The sequence below is a fragment of the Octodon degus genome, unplaced genomic scaffold (genome assembly GCF_000260255.1).
Source record: "Octodon degus isolate 3935 unplaced genomic scaffold, OctDeg1.0 scaffold00005, whole genome shotgun sequence".
Taxonomy (NCBI): Eukaryota; Metazoa; Chordata; class Mammalia; order Rodentia; family Octodontidae; genus Octodon; species Octodon degus.
In genome coordinates this window covers 30,426,474-30,439,192 of record NW_004524581.1, presented here as the reverse complement: position 1 = coordinate 30,439,192, position 12,719 = coordinate 30,426,474, and the positions used below count along the sequence as shown (strand labels likewise).

Below are 12,719 nucleotides of genomic sequence, written 5' to 3'. Positions count from 1 at the left end.
GCCAAAATGTTGGCTGACCTTGCAGCCCTTCCTTTTCTCCAATTTTGAATTGCTAACTTAGGTTGTTAACCCTCCAGAAGAGAAGCTTATTATTAACCGGCAATATATGCGGTTCGGTTTACCCTATCTGTCTAAATATCAAACATGTTTGGCATATCATGGAACAGGTATTTTCCATCAAATATTGATATGTTGAACTTTAAGTCCTTATAGAATATGAAGGAAAAATATTTAAAAATTAGAAATAAGCATTTGCATATTTTTACAAAGAAACTTAGAAATCTAACCATATACAGAATTGTAACAGGGCAGACCTGTGACATTTTTTTTCTTATTCTTGTGTTTTTTTTTTTCATTTATTACCCTTTCAAAAAACAAAAAAAAAATTCCTTTACTTGAGAGATAGTATAATAATAATTGGTATATCATGAGAAGAAGTACATTTTTTTTTTTTTTTGGTGGAACTGGGGATTGAACTCAGATCCTTGCGTTTGCCAATCAAGCGCTTATCCTACTGAGCCATCTCCCCAGCCCCAAGAAGTACATATTTAGAAGAGCAGGATGGCAGGCATTGAGCTCACTTTGTAGCCCAGGCTGGTATCAGCCGCCCAAGTGCTGGGATTGCGGTTGTGCACCACTACAATTGCTCAAAACTTGCCTCCTCCGTTAGACTGAAGGCGTCAGTCACTCTGTGCCAGCAACAGGAAAGCTGACCAATACACTGCGCAGCTTTGGATAGATCATTTATCATCTCTGGACCTTCTCTCCTAGCAAGAGAATGTGGAGAACAACATCCGAGCTTGCGAGGAGACGGCAATGTTGGTTTCTGCCTTGGGCCCATGAGCCCGTGAGCCCGTGAGCCCCTGCAAAGGGAGACCACGCCTCTCTCCTTCCTGATGTCCCCAGTTCCTGCAGAGGGCCCAGCACACAGGCAGTGCCCGACGCTTCCCAACGGCCAGTCGTGCTGTCTGCCAGCCTCTCCGCCCAGACACCAGGAAGGAGGAGCCAGAACAGGGCTGGCTGGCAGGGGACTCGGGTGGGGCAGAGGCCTGGGCAGGTGACCCTGGCCAGCTGCAGTCCAGGCAGGGGTTGAGGTTCAAGCTGGAAGGGAAGTGCAGGGTTAGAGGCCAACAGCCGGGCCTGCTGCTTGGTCAGGGAGGAACAGGCGGCCACAGGCCAGGATGAAATATTTAGGAGCCCACATCCCCAGGAATTGGAAACTGACAAGCAAAATGAAATGTTGAGATGTAATTACGCAGGCAGGCCAAGCATGTCTCCTGCCAGCGGCAGACTCGGCCCCCACCACCCCCACACAGGCACTGGGTAATGAAGTCCTCCTGGACCCTCACACCAGCTGCCCATCCCCCTCTCCAGGCCAGGGCAGACACAGCTCCCCAAGCCACTCCTCCATAGCAGAAGAGCAGGGCTGGGCTGCGGAGATAGCTCAGCAGTCTAAGCGCCTGCCAGGCAAGTGCAAGGACCAAGTTCAATCCCCTGTATCACATGTCTAGTCAGCCCTGAAACCGGGTGTGGTGGCACATGCCTGTATTCCCAGCACTAGGGAGTCTGAACTGTGTATGAGACCCTGTATCGAATAAATGGATAAATATTTTTTTTAAAAGCCTGTCTGTCTATCTTTGTTTATTAAAAAAAAAAAAAAAAAAAAAGGCACAAGGCCCTGGACCCCAGCCCAGGAAACAGCCCTGGGTCCAGGGTGAGGGAGAGGCCGGGGTCAGATGGAGCTGGCCTTGGGTGTAACTGGGGTGATCTCTTTGCCCCACAAGGCAGAAGCTTCCTCTGTTGGGAAACAGAGCAACCCACCCCTGGGATAGAGGATGAGCATAGAGGTGACCAGGCTCTGCCCGCTGGCCTCGGTGGGGCACAGGATCTGAGCACCAGTGAGGACTTTTGCAGATGCTGGGCTGGCTGGGACCCAAGGTTTCAGGCCTGGATGTAGCTTAGGAGCTAGAAAAATGCCTCTTCCTGTCCCAAGGCCCCAGGATCCTGTGGCTTATTGGGAAAAGGTTTGGAGGACCAATGCCTGAAGTTGGCTTGGTCCGACCTGAAAGCAGAGTGACAAGGGTGGGGCAGGGAGCAGAGGGGGTGTGAGGCCTCAGCCTGGAGTGGCCTTAGGAAGGGCCCAGGGCCAGAGGCAGCCCTGGATGTGGGTAGAATATAAAGGACAGAGAGGCTTGGCCAGACTCCTGTCACCCAGGAAGCACTCTGGGTGCTGATGATGGATGGATGGGTGGGTGGATGGGTAGATGGATAGGTAAATGTGTAAATAGATGGATAAATGGATGGGTGGATAGAAGGATGGATGGATAGATGGGTAGATGTGTGGATGGGTGTGTAGATGGGTGGATAGATGGATGGGTGGATGGAAGGATGGGTGGATGGGTGGATAGAAGGATGGGTGTATGGATGAGTAGATGGGTGGATGGGTGGATAGATGGATAGATGGATGGGTGGATGGATGAATGGGTGGGTAGATGGGTGGATGGATGGGTGGATGGAAGGATGGGTGGATGGGTGGGTAGGTGGGTGGATGGGTGGATGGGTGGGTAGATGGGTAGTTGGGTGGATGGGTGGGTAGATGGGTGAATGGGTGGGTAGATGGATGGATGGATGGAAAGATGGATGATGGATGGATGGATAGATGGATGATGGATGGATGGATAGATGGACAGATAGATGGATGGATGAGTGGACAAGTGGATGGACAGATGGATGGATGGACGGGCAGATGGGTAGGTGGGTATCTTCATGAAGAGCTGCCCTAGGGTCCTGAAGGCCTCCAGCCCCTGTCCCCCCACACTCCTGCCCACCTGCCCACCCTCTGCCTCCCCATGAATCCCAGCCTCCACTGCCCAGTGATCTTTGCTCAGCAGTGCCCCCAGTACACACAGGTGCTGAGTGTTAGGAAATATCTTACAGAGAAGGAAAGCAAGCCCCACAAGCCCACGCCTGGACACCACCTGCTTGGGCCCCTTCCTGCTGCTTCTCCCCTCCTCCTTTCTCTCCCCATCTGGGACACCCCTCCTGGACTGTCCCCTCTCTGTGCAGAGTGCCCCAGGCAGGAGCTGCTAAGACATAGCAAGGATGGCCTCTCTGGCCATCCCGGCCCTCCCCTCCTCTCTGCCACTTTGTCCTGCGTTCCCACCCCTCGCTTAGGTCCCAGGACATCGTTAGCTTTCCTCTGGCTCATTAAAAATGCGAATTCACATGAATGTCCATCTGATGGCTCTGTCTCCAGCAAGATGTGGCAAGCAACTGGCAGAGAGAGGAGGCGCAGCCGCAGCTCCACCTTTCTCACACTAATGCAGCTGCTTTTGTCATCTTACAAGGACTGAAAGTCCAAGCGGCTCTGCCCAAGCTCGAGGCAGCTCTGGGGACACCCTGCAGCTGGTCCCCTTCCCACATCTTCCCTGTCCCCCATTCAGCCAGAGACACAGGAGCTGCTGGGGACGTGTGCTTCAAGCCTCTAGTTCCGGCAGCAATGCGTTCAGCCCTGCCTGGGCTCAGGGAGTGCCCCCTGCACTGCCCAGAAATGCACAGGTTTGGGTAAAAGAGAAATTGATAACCAAGTGAGGGGGAGCCGCCAGCTCGTGGGGGCTGCGGCCAGCACTTGGCAGGGTGCCCAGCCTTGGGGCTATCTCACAGCCCCCACCTCTTGCTGGACGAGTGGAAGTAGCCTCCCCACAGCCCAGGCCCCATCCACCCCTACAGGACAGCTGGAGAGTCTGTTCCGAAGCTGCGCCAGGCACCGCTGGGAACGACAGGCCCCTGTTCACACGCCCGCCCCATCAGAGCAAAAGTAGCCGTCACAGCTGCGTGTGACCCATGCTCCCCTCCTCCTCCTCTCCCTTACTCAGCCTGCATCTCCTCCCAAGAATGCCCTGGTGCCAGGCAGGATGCACGTTGGGGCCTTGGTACGAACTGGTGCTCAGCCAACTCAGCTCTGTCCCTGGCTGGTGCCCCTGTGCAAAGCGTTGGGCCACTCTGGGTGACCTCGTCCCTTTGAGCTGCCCCTGCTCCTCGATGCAAGTCCCTCTGGGTCTCTAACTTCGCAGTAGGTGCTCAATACTTATTCCACACACAAATGAATGGCTGTGAAAGTCAAGGAGTAAAGTGCAGAAGAGAGGCCTCGCCCCCTCCCAAAGCCACATCCTGGAGGACAGGCTCAGGGCCACCCAGAGCCCTGAGGTCCCCACAGGGGAACCAGGGGCCACACACACAAGAGTCACATGGACTTGATGGCCTCTGAGTTGCCTTACACTCCCCCTGCCCCTCTGTCTGTCTCTTCTATAATGCTGGGGGTTTGGTTTGTTTTAGGTTTTATTTTGTTTTTATTTTTGTTGTTGTCAACGTTGTTGTTTGAGACAGGATCTCACTGTGTAGTCCAGGATAGCCTCAAACTCATGAAGATCCTCCTGCTTCAGCCTCCCGAGTGCTGTGCCCAGCTTTCCAGGGTCTTATGAGCCTTAGACCCCGGGAGGGGTGGACCACAGCCCCACCTTCACTACCTGGCCCCACTGGCACCCTGTCCTGACTTTCTCCCCACTCCCCTTCTCCGCTCCTGTCCCTGCAGGCCTGGGGGAGGCCCAGGCCACAGCTGTCTGCTCATAAAGCAGGGGCAGGGCTGCACGGGCGCCGCAGCTGCAGCAGGGACCCGGCAGGCTCTGGCCTGACGCTTTGCGAATCCGTGCCAGGGAGCCGTGTGCCAAGGCACAAAGAGACTCGGGAGTCTTGACACAGGCAGGGCGGGTGAGTGGCTGCCGGGAGCAGAGCCTGCTCCTGCTCAAGGGCCCAGGGAGGGGCTGGGACCTCCAAGAGACAGGGCGACAGTGCGGAGGGTCCCAAGCAGCCACACGCACGCGCCCACAGGGAAGCGCGCGGCCCCATCCTGGCCTCCCAGACCAAGGCCTGGACACTGTGTCCCAGAGGATGGGCTTCCAGAGGTCGAGGCCACAGAGGGGAGACCCAGACCCTGAGGAAACCTCACGCATTTCGCCGAGGAGGCCCCAGCACAAATAGGTGGCTTTCTGTCTAGCAGGGAAGGGATGCAGATTTAAAGAGAGAAAGCTTAGCCTCTGACGCACTCCTCCTGCCGCCCCCATCAGCCTCGAGGCCAAGGCGAAGGGCGCAACGGGTGCACATCAGGCAGGGGAACACGGTGGCAGGGCCTGACGGCACCAGCCCCGGGGACCAATGGCATCAGAGGTGTCAGCGCCCTGCCACAGGCCAGAGCAGCAGAGAAATCAGAGTGGACAGGCCAAGTCCCTGGGGCAGGCCAGGTTGGTGCGGGGGTCATCTTCACGATGGGACAGGATTGACCTGGCAGTCACCGAGCCGTCACACTCACGCCAACACCTTGCCAATCTCCGGGCCCAGCAACGAGCCCCAGCTGGTGTGCGGTGGCTGGAGGCTCAGCGGGGAGTGCCTGCGGCAGTGACAGGCAGCAGACAGGGGAGTGGATGGAGGACAAGATAGGCCGTGGTTCCACAGGGTTCCCCTTCCCTGCACTCCTCTGAAAAAAGAACCCTGAAGAAACAGCTCTCGGCGAATGTCTGCCCCTGTGCTTGGGGGCCAGGGATAAGACACAAGGGACCCTGCTCATAGGAAGGTGCTGCGCCCACCCCCTGTCACTGGCTGATGCCAGATGAGAGAAGGGAGTCCCCAAAGGGCAGGCCATGATGTTCAAAACACAAATACTTGCTGGGATCCTGAGCTGGGTGGGGTTCCAACCCCCTGGGGTAACAGAAGAGGCAAAGAGAGTTTGCAGACGCCAAGAGGCAGCTCTGCTTGGGAGCAGGGGTCTGTGGGGAGGATGCACTGGGCCCAGGCCCTAACAGAGGAGAGACCCGTGCATGGAGCCTGAGCCTGCCGGGGCAGCCGTCACGATGACAAGTGTCAAGCAGGTGCAACCCAAGCACCAAAGGGGTTGAACAGGGGCAGGGTGGGGAGACTCCCGAGCCGCATCCCCCATCTCCCTGCTGCCCATTCCTGCCTGCTCCCCACCCACATGGCCTCCTCAGAGCCTGCCAGCTCCGCCCCGCCCCGCCCCACCTGGCAGCCACTGAGTGTCCACTGTGTGTGAGGGGGGAGGGAACCCTGCGTGGCTCCCAGAAGGCACAGGACAAACCCACATAGCCAGGGACAACTAGGCACCCCCACCGGCAGGGCAGGCCCAGCCCCTCCTCCCCAGGCAGGCAGTGCCCACGGTGCAGAGAAGGGAGCTGTATGCCCCACATTTCCGACCTTGACAGGGTGACAGCCTCCAAAGCCTCACACCATGCTTCCTAACTCTGCGGAGGGTTTCTGACCTCAGTGTGTCAGAGGGTGGAGAGAGTGGGAGCTCACGAGATTCCTCCAGGGCTGGCTGACCTAACCCCGAATCCTCTACCTCGCAGTCACATCTGCCCCAAGGGAGGCCAGGAGACCCCCAGGGTGGGAAGAGGGATTTTGTGACCCACTGTTCAGTCGGTGAATATTTATGGAGCGACCACTATGTGGGCAAGCAACAGAGAACCAAACAGGCAAAAGTCCTGCCCTCATGAGCCATAAACTGACCAAAAATAATGGGTGAGTCCAGCACTATAAAACAATATAGAACAGGGCCCAGGGGACAGAGTGACAGGCTGGAGCAGAGGCTGGTATGGACAGGTGGCTAGAGAGGCCTCTCTGAGAAGAAGACAACTGGGTGCCCGAGGAAGCGAGTCCCATGGACATCACGGAAAGAGCTCCGGGGGCAGCCAGTGCAAAGGCCCTGAGGTCTACTGGGGCCTGGGAATTTCAGGAATGGGGAGGCCAGCGTGGCTGCAGCAGAAACGAGGAGGGGTGGGAGGGACAGCAGCAGGGGCAGGGTGGAGCCTGGGGCACCTGCAGGCCAACACCTCCACTCCACAGATTTCCAGCGCCCATGCCCCACCCACACAGAGCCTGAGTGGCCCAAATGGGCCTGAGGCCCAGAGCCGGTGTACAAGCCCCCCTGAGCCAGGCCCCTGCACCACCACCCCATCCCAAGCACGGGCATGCACACAGTCACTGTCGCCATTCAGTACTCAGGCAGCGGTGGCAGCGGCTGGGGTCAGAACAGCAGCCTGGCTGTTGGCTTCTCAGAATGACCACGGGGCCTGGGCCTGGGCATGTCCGAGGCACCACACTCACCTGAGGGACAGGAGACCAGTGTCCCCTTCGTCCTTTCTATCGCCCGTACCAAATGTGCACAGCCCAGGGGGTGTCCACCTGCTGCCCCTCAGCTATGTGACCTCTGACCTCTGCTTAGCCTCCTATCACAGAGCTGTCCTGACAGCCAGGGAGGTGACCTGAACAAGCTCGCATAACAAGGCAGGCAAGGGCCTGGTCAGCGGGAGGTACCATCCGTGCTTCCTGCCCACCATGGTGCCTCCCGCCCGCCACATCCACTGCCTGTCTCCCACGCAAGGGCGCTGGCTCAGACAGCGCTGCCTCCATGTGGCCCGGGTAGCCCTGCCGTCCCTGACCCAGCTTTTGCTGGTCTGCGAGATGGGAGCCCTAGCACAGGTCAACTAAGGCTCAGAGTAGCCCCTCGGCTGGAAACAGCTGTGGGGCGACAGCGGGTCGTGCCCCAGCCTCCAGCCCCAGCAACGCCCACATCAGCCTGTGGGATGCACCAGGAACACTGCCAGTCCCATGCCACCCCTCACCACCTGCCTTGCCCTCTGCGGTGACTCAGTCACCTCATCTCCTGGTCCAGGCAGGGTCTGCCCAGCCAGTGGGACCCAGAGGCAGCAGGGAGGGTGGCTCCACTTCCCAGCCCAGCCTTGGCCTCAGCCAGGTGGCTGAGGAGAAAGAGACCAAAGCCAGGTGGTCCTCCTGCACACGCACGTGCACACACACATGCATGCATGCACACCCATGTGCACATATCCTGTCCTGTGCCCCTGGACCCTGACACTTCCCTCCAAGAGCCACCTGCCATCTCCCATGGGCTGTCCCCCTGGCAGGAGAGCCTGGGACCAGACCCCTGGCTTGGGCTCGGGGATGAACAGCGCCTTTCAGTCTGACCACAACCTGGCTCTGCCCCATTTCTCAGAAGTGGACACTGAACCCAAAGAGACAAAGTGACTGGCCCAGGGCCACATGGCCAGAAGCCATGCCGGACAGAGCCCAGGGACCTGACATGTCTCTGTGACATGAGCCAGATGGTGGGGTGACACCAGAGGCCGGGGCCAGACAGCCCTGCTCCAGCCCCTCTCATGCCAGGTTGTACCCTTGAAACTTCAGCTCCTTGCCTGTCAAGTGGGATGGAAACACCTGACATGCAGGGTTGTCACTGGGATTAGTGACAGAATCGCACGGGGGGTGGGGGGAGTCACAGGCAAGCAGGACATGAGTAAAGCAGGAGAGGTCCTGGTGCTAAAGAGGGCTGGGTGATTCTTTTGTCTTTTTCTTTTTCTCTTTCTTTTTTTCACAGGATCTTGCTAAGTTACTAAACTGTCCAGATGAGCCTGAACATGACATCCTCCTGCCTCAGCCTCCCCCAGTGGGGGATCACAAGTGTGCACCCCCACGCCTCTTGGACCCCCTTTAAAGCCCAATGTCAACACTCAGGTCAGCACTGGGCCATTCCCAGGGTCACTGGGGATCCAGGGAACAAAGACAGATTCCTGTCCCAGCTCAGCCTCAGTCAACTCAACTACAAAATGGTTATGATTATGCCCTAAAAAAGCCCAGCTGAGGGGCCTGGGCCCTGCTCAGCACCCCTCTTCTGTGCATCTCCAGCTGCCCACATGCCCACCTGCTCCCCCAACCCCCCTCCTCTGCCTGCAGATGATCTATGCTTCAGAGGACGAATCAATACAATATATAGCAAAGACATCTTTAATCTTTTGCAGGGATTAGGCTACAAGGTGCAGCGGCTTCTTTCTACCCACCACTCAATTCTGACTTCAATTTGGCCAGCTGCAGTGCAGCTTTCTAACTCAGCTTTCGCCAGCTCAGCCACCCCCAAATCAAAGCCCCTCCAGTGGGTGGGGCCGGGGCTCCCTGCCCAGGCACAGCCCAGCCAGCCCCGGGCCCACACCATGACTCGGGTGGCAGGGAGCACCTGGGACACAGGGCCCTGCGGTGGCAGCCAGACTCTCAGTGACAGGGTGGGCAGGTGGACTGCAGGGCTGGGGGCAGGGAGCGCAGGGGTGGGGATTGCACCCAGCAGGGGCAGGTTTGCGCTCTTCTCCAGGGTGCAGGCCTTCATAAATTCCTGAGCGGGCTGCATTTGTCTCTAACACCCCCACGCCTGATTAGATGGCTCCGAGAAGGGCTGGGGTGCTGAGTGCGCCCTGGGGGATGTGTGCACCCCCTAGGGCAGGGGCCAGGCCGCAGCCCTCTGTCCCTTCCCCTTCCGCACCTCTGTCCCTATGCCCTGCAGAGGAGAGCAGGAGGAGAGGAGCAGGCAGTGCAGGACAGGAATAGAGCGAGGACACAGGGCCTGCAGGGGCCGGAAGCAGGGGCTGCACTCCAGCTGACTTCAAAGCAGGAGGGGTGCTGCCTGTCTTAACATCTCCTGACACCCCACTTTCCACTCCTCTCCTGGGCCGCCGGCCCCCAAGCAGCTCCCTGGAACATTCACAGGGTTTATGGGGGTTTCAGGTGGTACCTGCCGGGCACTGCTCCCTTGGACACGCTGAGGTCCTCGGAGACAGAGTCCTGGAGCCAGGGCAGGAGGGACAAAGGGGCTCCATGGGGACTGGGCCACCACGAGCGAGAAGGCGCACCAGCCCTGTCCCCTGCCTAGCCACTTCAGGATACCTGCTACCATGGCTCCACCCAGCTCTCCCTCCCCAGCCGCAGGCAGCTTAGCTCCAGGGCCCCAGCTGCCCCATCGCGCACCTGTCCTGGCGCCCTGTGGCCCTGCACGCTCCTTCCTCCTCCCAAGGGGTCCCACGTGGAGGGCACAGCCTGGGCAGTCCCAGCCCTTGTCGCCACATCTGCAGCCATGGCAGGGTCACCCAGGGTGGCCACAGGGCAGAGATGGTGCTCAGCAAGGGGACTGAGCCCCGAGGGCTGGCAGAGCTCACGCCGCCCACGCCACTCACCATCCTCGCGGGACTTCTGGATGAAGGCCTCAACCCCGCTCTCGCCGTAGCTGCCCTCCGAGGCCAGCGTGGACACGTAGCTCCACTTGAGGGCGCGCACAATGTCCACCATGGCCTGGGCCTGGTACGTGTCCGAGGGCACCACGCGGGAGAAGAAGTCGTAGCGGCTGTTGTCGCTCAGGTCAGGGGCCGTGGAGGCGTAGCTGATCTGGGGGATCTAGGGGTGAGAGGGACAGCTGAGGGGGGCTGGCACCCACCCGGCCAGGCCCTCACCCTGTGTACCAGCCACACCCATCCGAGCTGGCATGGGACCCCCACAGTGTACCCCACCCTCACAGGCCTCCCCTTGAAAGCCTACGACAGGGCATAGACAGGCCCCAAGGCCAAGTGGGTCAGACAGCCAAGCTGAAGGCCCCAGCCAGGGCTCCCATGTCACCCACTGCCCGGTCCTGTGCACCCTCAGCAGGAGGGTGGCCCTGCACTGCTGGTCCCCAAAGTCCACGCCCCTTAGCATCTGGGGGCCTCCATTTCCACAAAGAGCTGGGTGATCACACACCAGGAGGGTAAGATGGCTCCGCCTGCACTTAGGGGTACAGTGTGGTGTGTGGGGGGGTCCATCCTCTCTCCCCAGGAAGCCTCTTGCTCACTACAAAGCCATCCCCATCCCCACAGCCCTCCCTGGGCTCAGGCTCCTTCCTCCTGCATGGCTCAGTGGACACAGTGGAGCTTGCAGCTCTCCCCACACAGGAGGGAAGCCTGGGCGGCCAGCAGGGCCATCACGCTGTCCTTCCCCTCCACAGCCTGAACGTAGGCCTACGGGCAGAGGCAGAGGCGGAACCATCACAGGCTCCTGTCCCCAGCGCCAGCCCTCCCGCCACCAAGCACCCTCTTCCATCTGGACCTGGGCCCTCTAAGACAGGGCGGAGACTCAGGCCCCTGTAGCTGTAGCCCCCACCCCACAAGACCCTGTCCCCTGCCCTGCCTCTTACCTCCCTCCCTAGCTCACAGACCCCAAGACCCTGGCTCTTGGAGGCCCCAGCCCACTGCCTGGGGCTGGCCAGGCCCTGCCCCCACTCCCTGAGGCCCACACTCCCCACTCCAATCTTCTCTCTAGAAATGTAGGGGCTGCTGCACTGAGGGGCACTGGCCAGTGGACATGGAGGAAGCATGTCACGCCCATGAATGTTCAGTCTCTGGAGCTGGGCAGCCTGCAGCAGGCCGAGAAGCGCAGGACAGGCCCCATGGGAGGCAGTAGGTGCTCGACATCAGGGCCAAGGGACAGACAGAAGAACGTGGGGTGACTCTCAACAGTGGGGACCCAGCCCATGCTATACCAAAGGCCCAGTGACCGCTGGCTCAGGCCTGGAGATGAGTCCAGAGGGAGGCTGGGGCAGGACAGAGGGACACGTAAGTGACTCCCTGGAGGAGTCAGAGGTACCACGGCACCCAGTGAGGCAGACTGGTGGCCACAGGAGCCGCAGATCTGCAGCAGGCAGACAGGGGACAGTGGGGTTGGGGACCACCAGGCATCATAGGTTGTGGCCACTGCTGACAGCATGGGGACACAGGCCAGGGAGACTGAGGAGGGGAGGGAAGAAGGCCCAGGACCGAGGGCTGGGGACACTCACAGCAAGGACTGGGGGTGGGAGGCGGTCTTGCACATCCGTCCCAGAGGAGGGAGGATTCCCAAAGACCAGACGGTCCCCAGAGGGACACAGGGCTGCACGCAGAGGACCCGTCTCCTTCCACAGCCACCTTCCCCATGCCCACTGGAGCCACCCACAGACACTGGCCATCTCCCCTGGGCCCTGGGGTTCAGAGAGGCCACGCCAAAAGACGCACGTGGCCCCTCCACCTCAGCAGTTCCTGCAGCCACCACCCACGCCCCCCACACACTCAGGGTCCCCCACACCTTCGGGAGCCCTGGCATACTCTGCCGTGATTTCCTGAGCACCTACTAGGTGCTCTGCGTCCTGCTAGGCGGAGAGTGAACAGACAGAAACTCAAGCTTTGCGGGACGGGGTTTTCCTGGGCGAAGCAGTAAGGAATGAGCGCCACGACCCGCTGCTCAGACGCTGCCACCATGTCCCGCTCCCTGCTCTCCGGACGCCCCAGCCACCTGCAGCAGGAGCGCGTATTCCCACAGCCACAGCACGTGACTGCAGGGCCCCGCTCCGCTGCCCCTGGGACAGCCACACAAGGGACACTCCTCCGTCTGAACCTCCGAGCCAGGGCAGGCAAGGGTCACCTCTCCCCAGCTGCTGGGCTGAGCTAAACTGAACTCAACTTGCACACACTCACGCGCAGTCAGCAGCTGCAGGGTAGCAAGCGTTTCTGAGACGTTCACCACGTGCCGGGAACTGCCCCAAGGGACTGTGGACACCTGAACACCTCTGATCACACAGGCACCCTGTGAAGCAGGTCTCCTTTGCACATGTTGCTAAAGCTAAGAGGTTTTACAGAGAGGCTGAGGAACTCGGCCAAGGTCACACAGCTAGTGAGGGGCTAAGCCAGAATTTGAACCCCGGACATGCACTGCAGAGCCAGTGTCATTAGCTGGCCTGTGAGCCCTCAGGCTCCCCTCCTGCACGTGGTCTCAGATCATCAGGGGCCACCCATGTCTCCCGTGAGGCAGCTCCC

At 59.5% G+C, this 12,719-nt stretch overlaps 1 protein-coding gene across 2 annotated transcripts in view; it reads right to left on the bottom strand.

Moving 5' to 3' along the window:
• Positions 1 to 12,719, bottom strand: part of Grm4 (glutamate metabotropic receptor 4) — a 79,086-nt gene that overhangs the window by 34,165 nt on the left and 32,202 nt on the right. For both annotated transcript variants that reach the window (XM_004624227.2, XM_023720848.1), the window contains one exon: positions 10,080 to 10,296. In XM_004624227.2, coding sequence (XP_004624284.1) covers positions 10,080 to 10,296 — 217 coding nt within the window. The remainder of the gene's footprint in view (positions 1 to 10,079; positions 10,297 to 12,719) is intronic.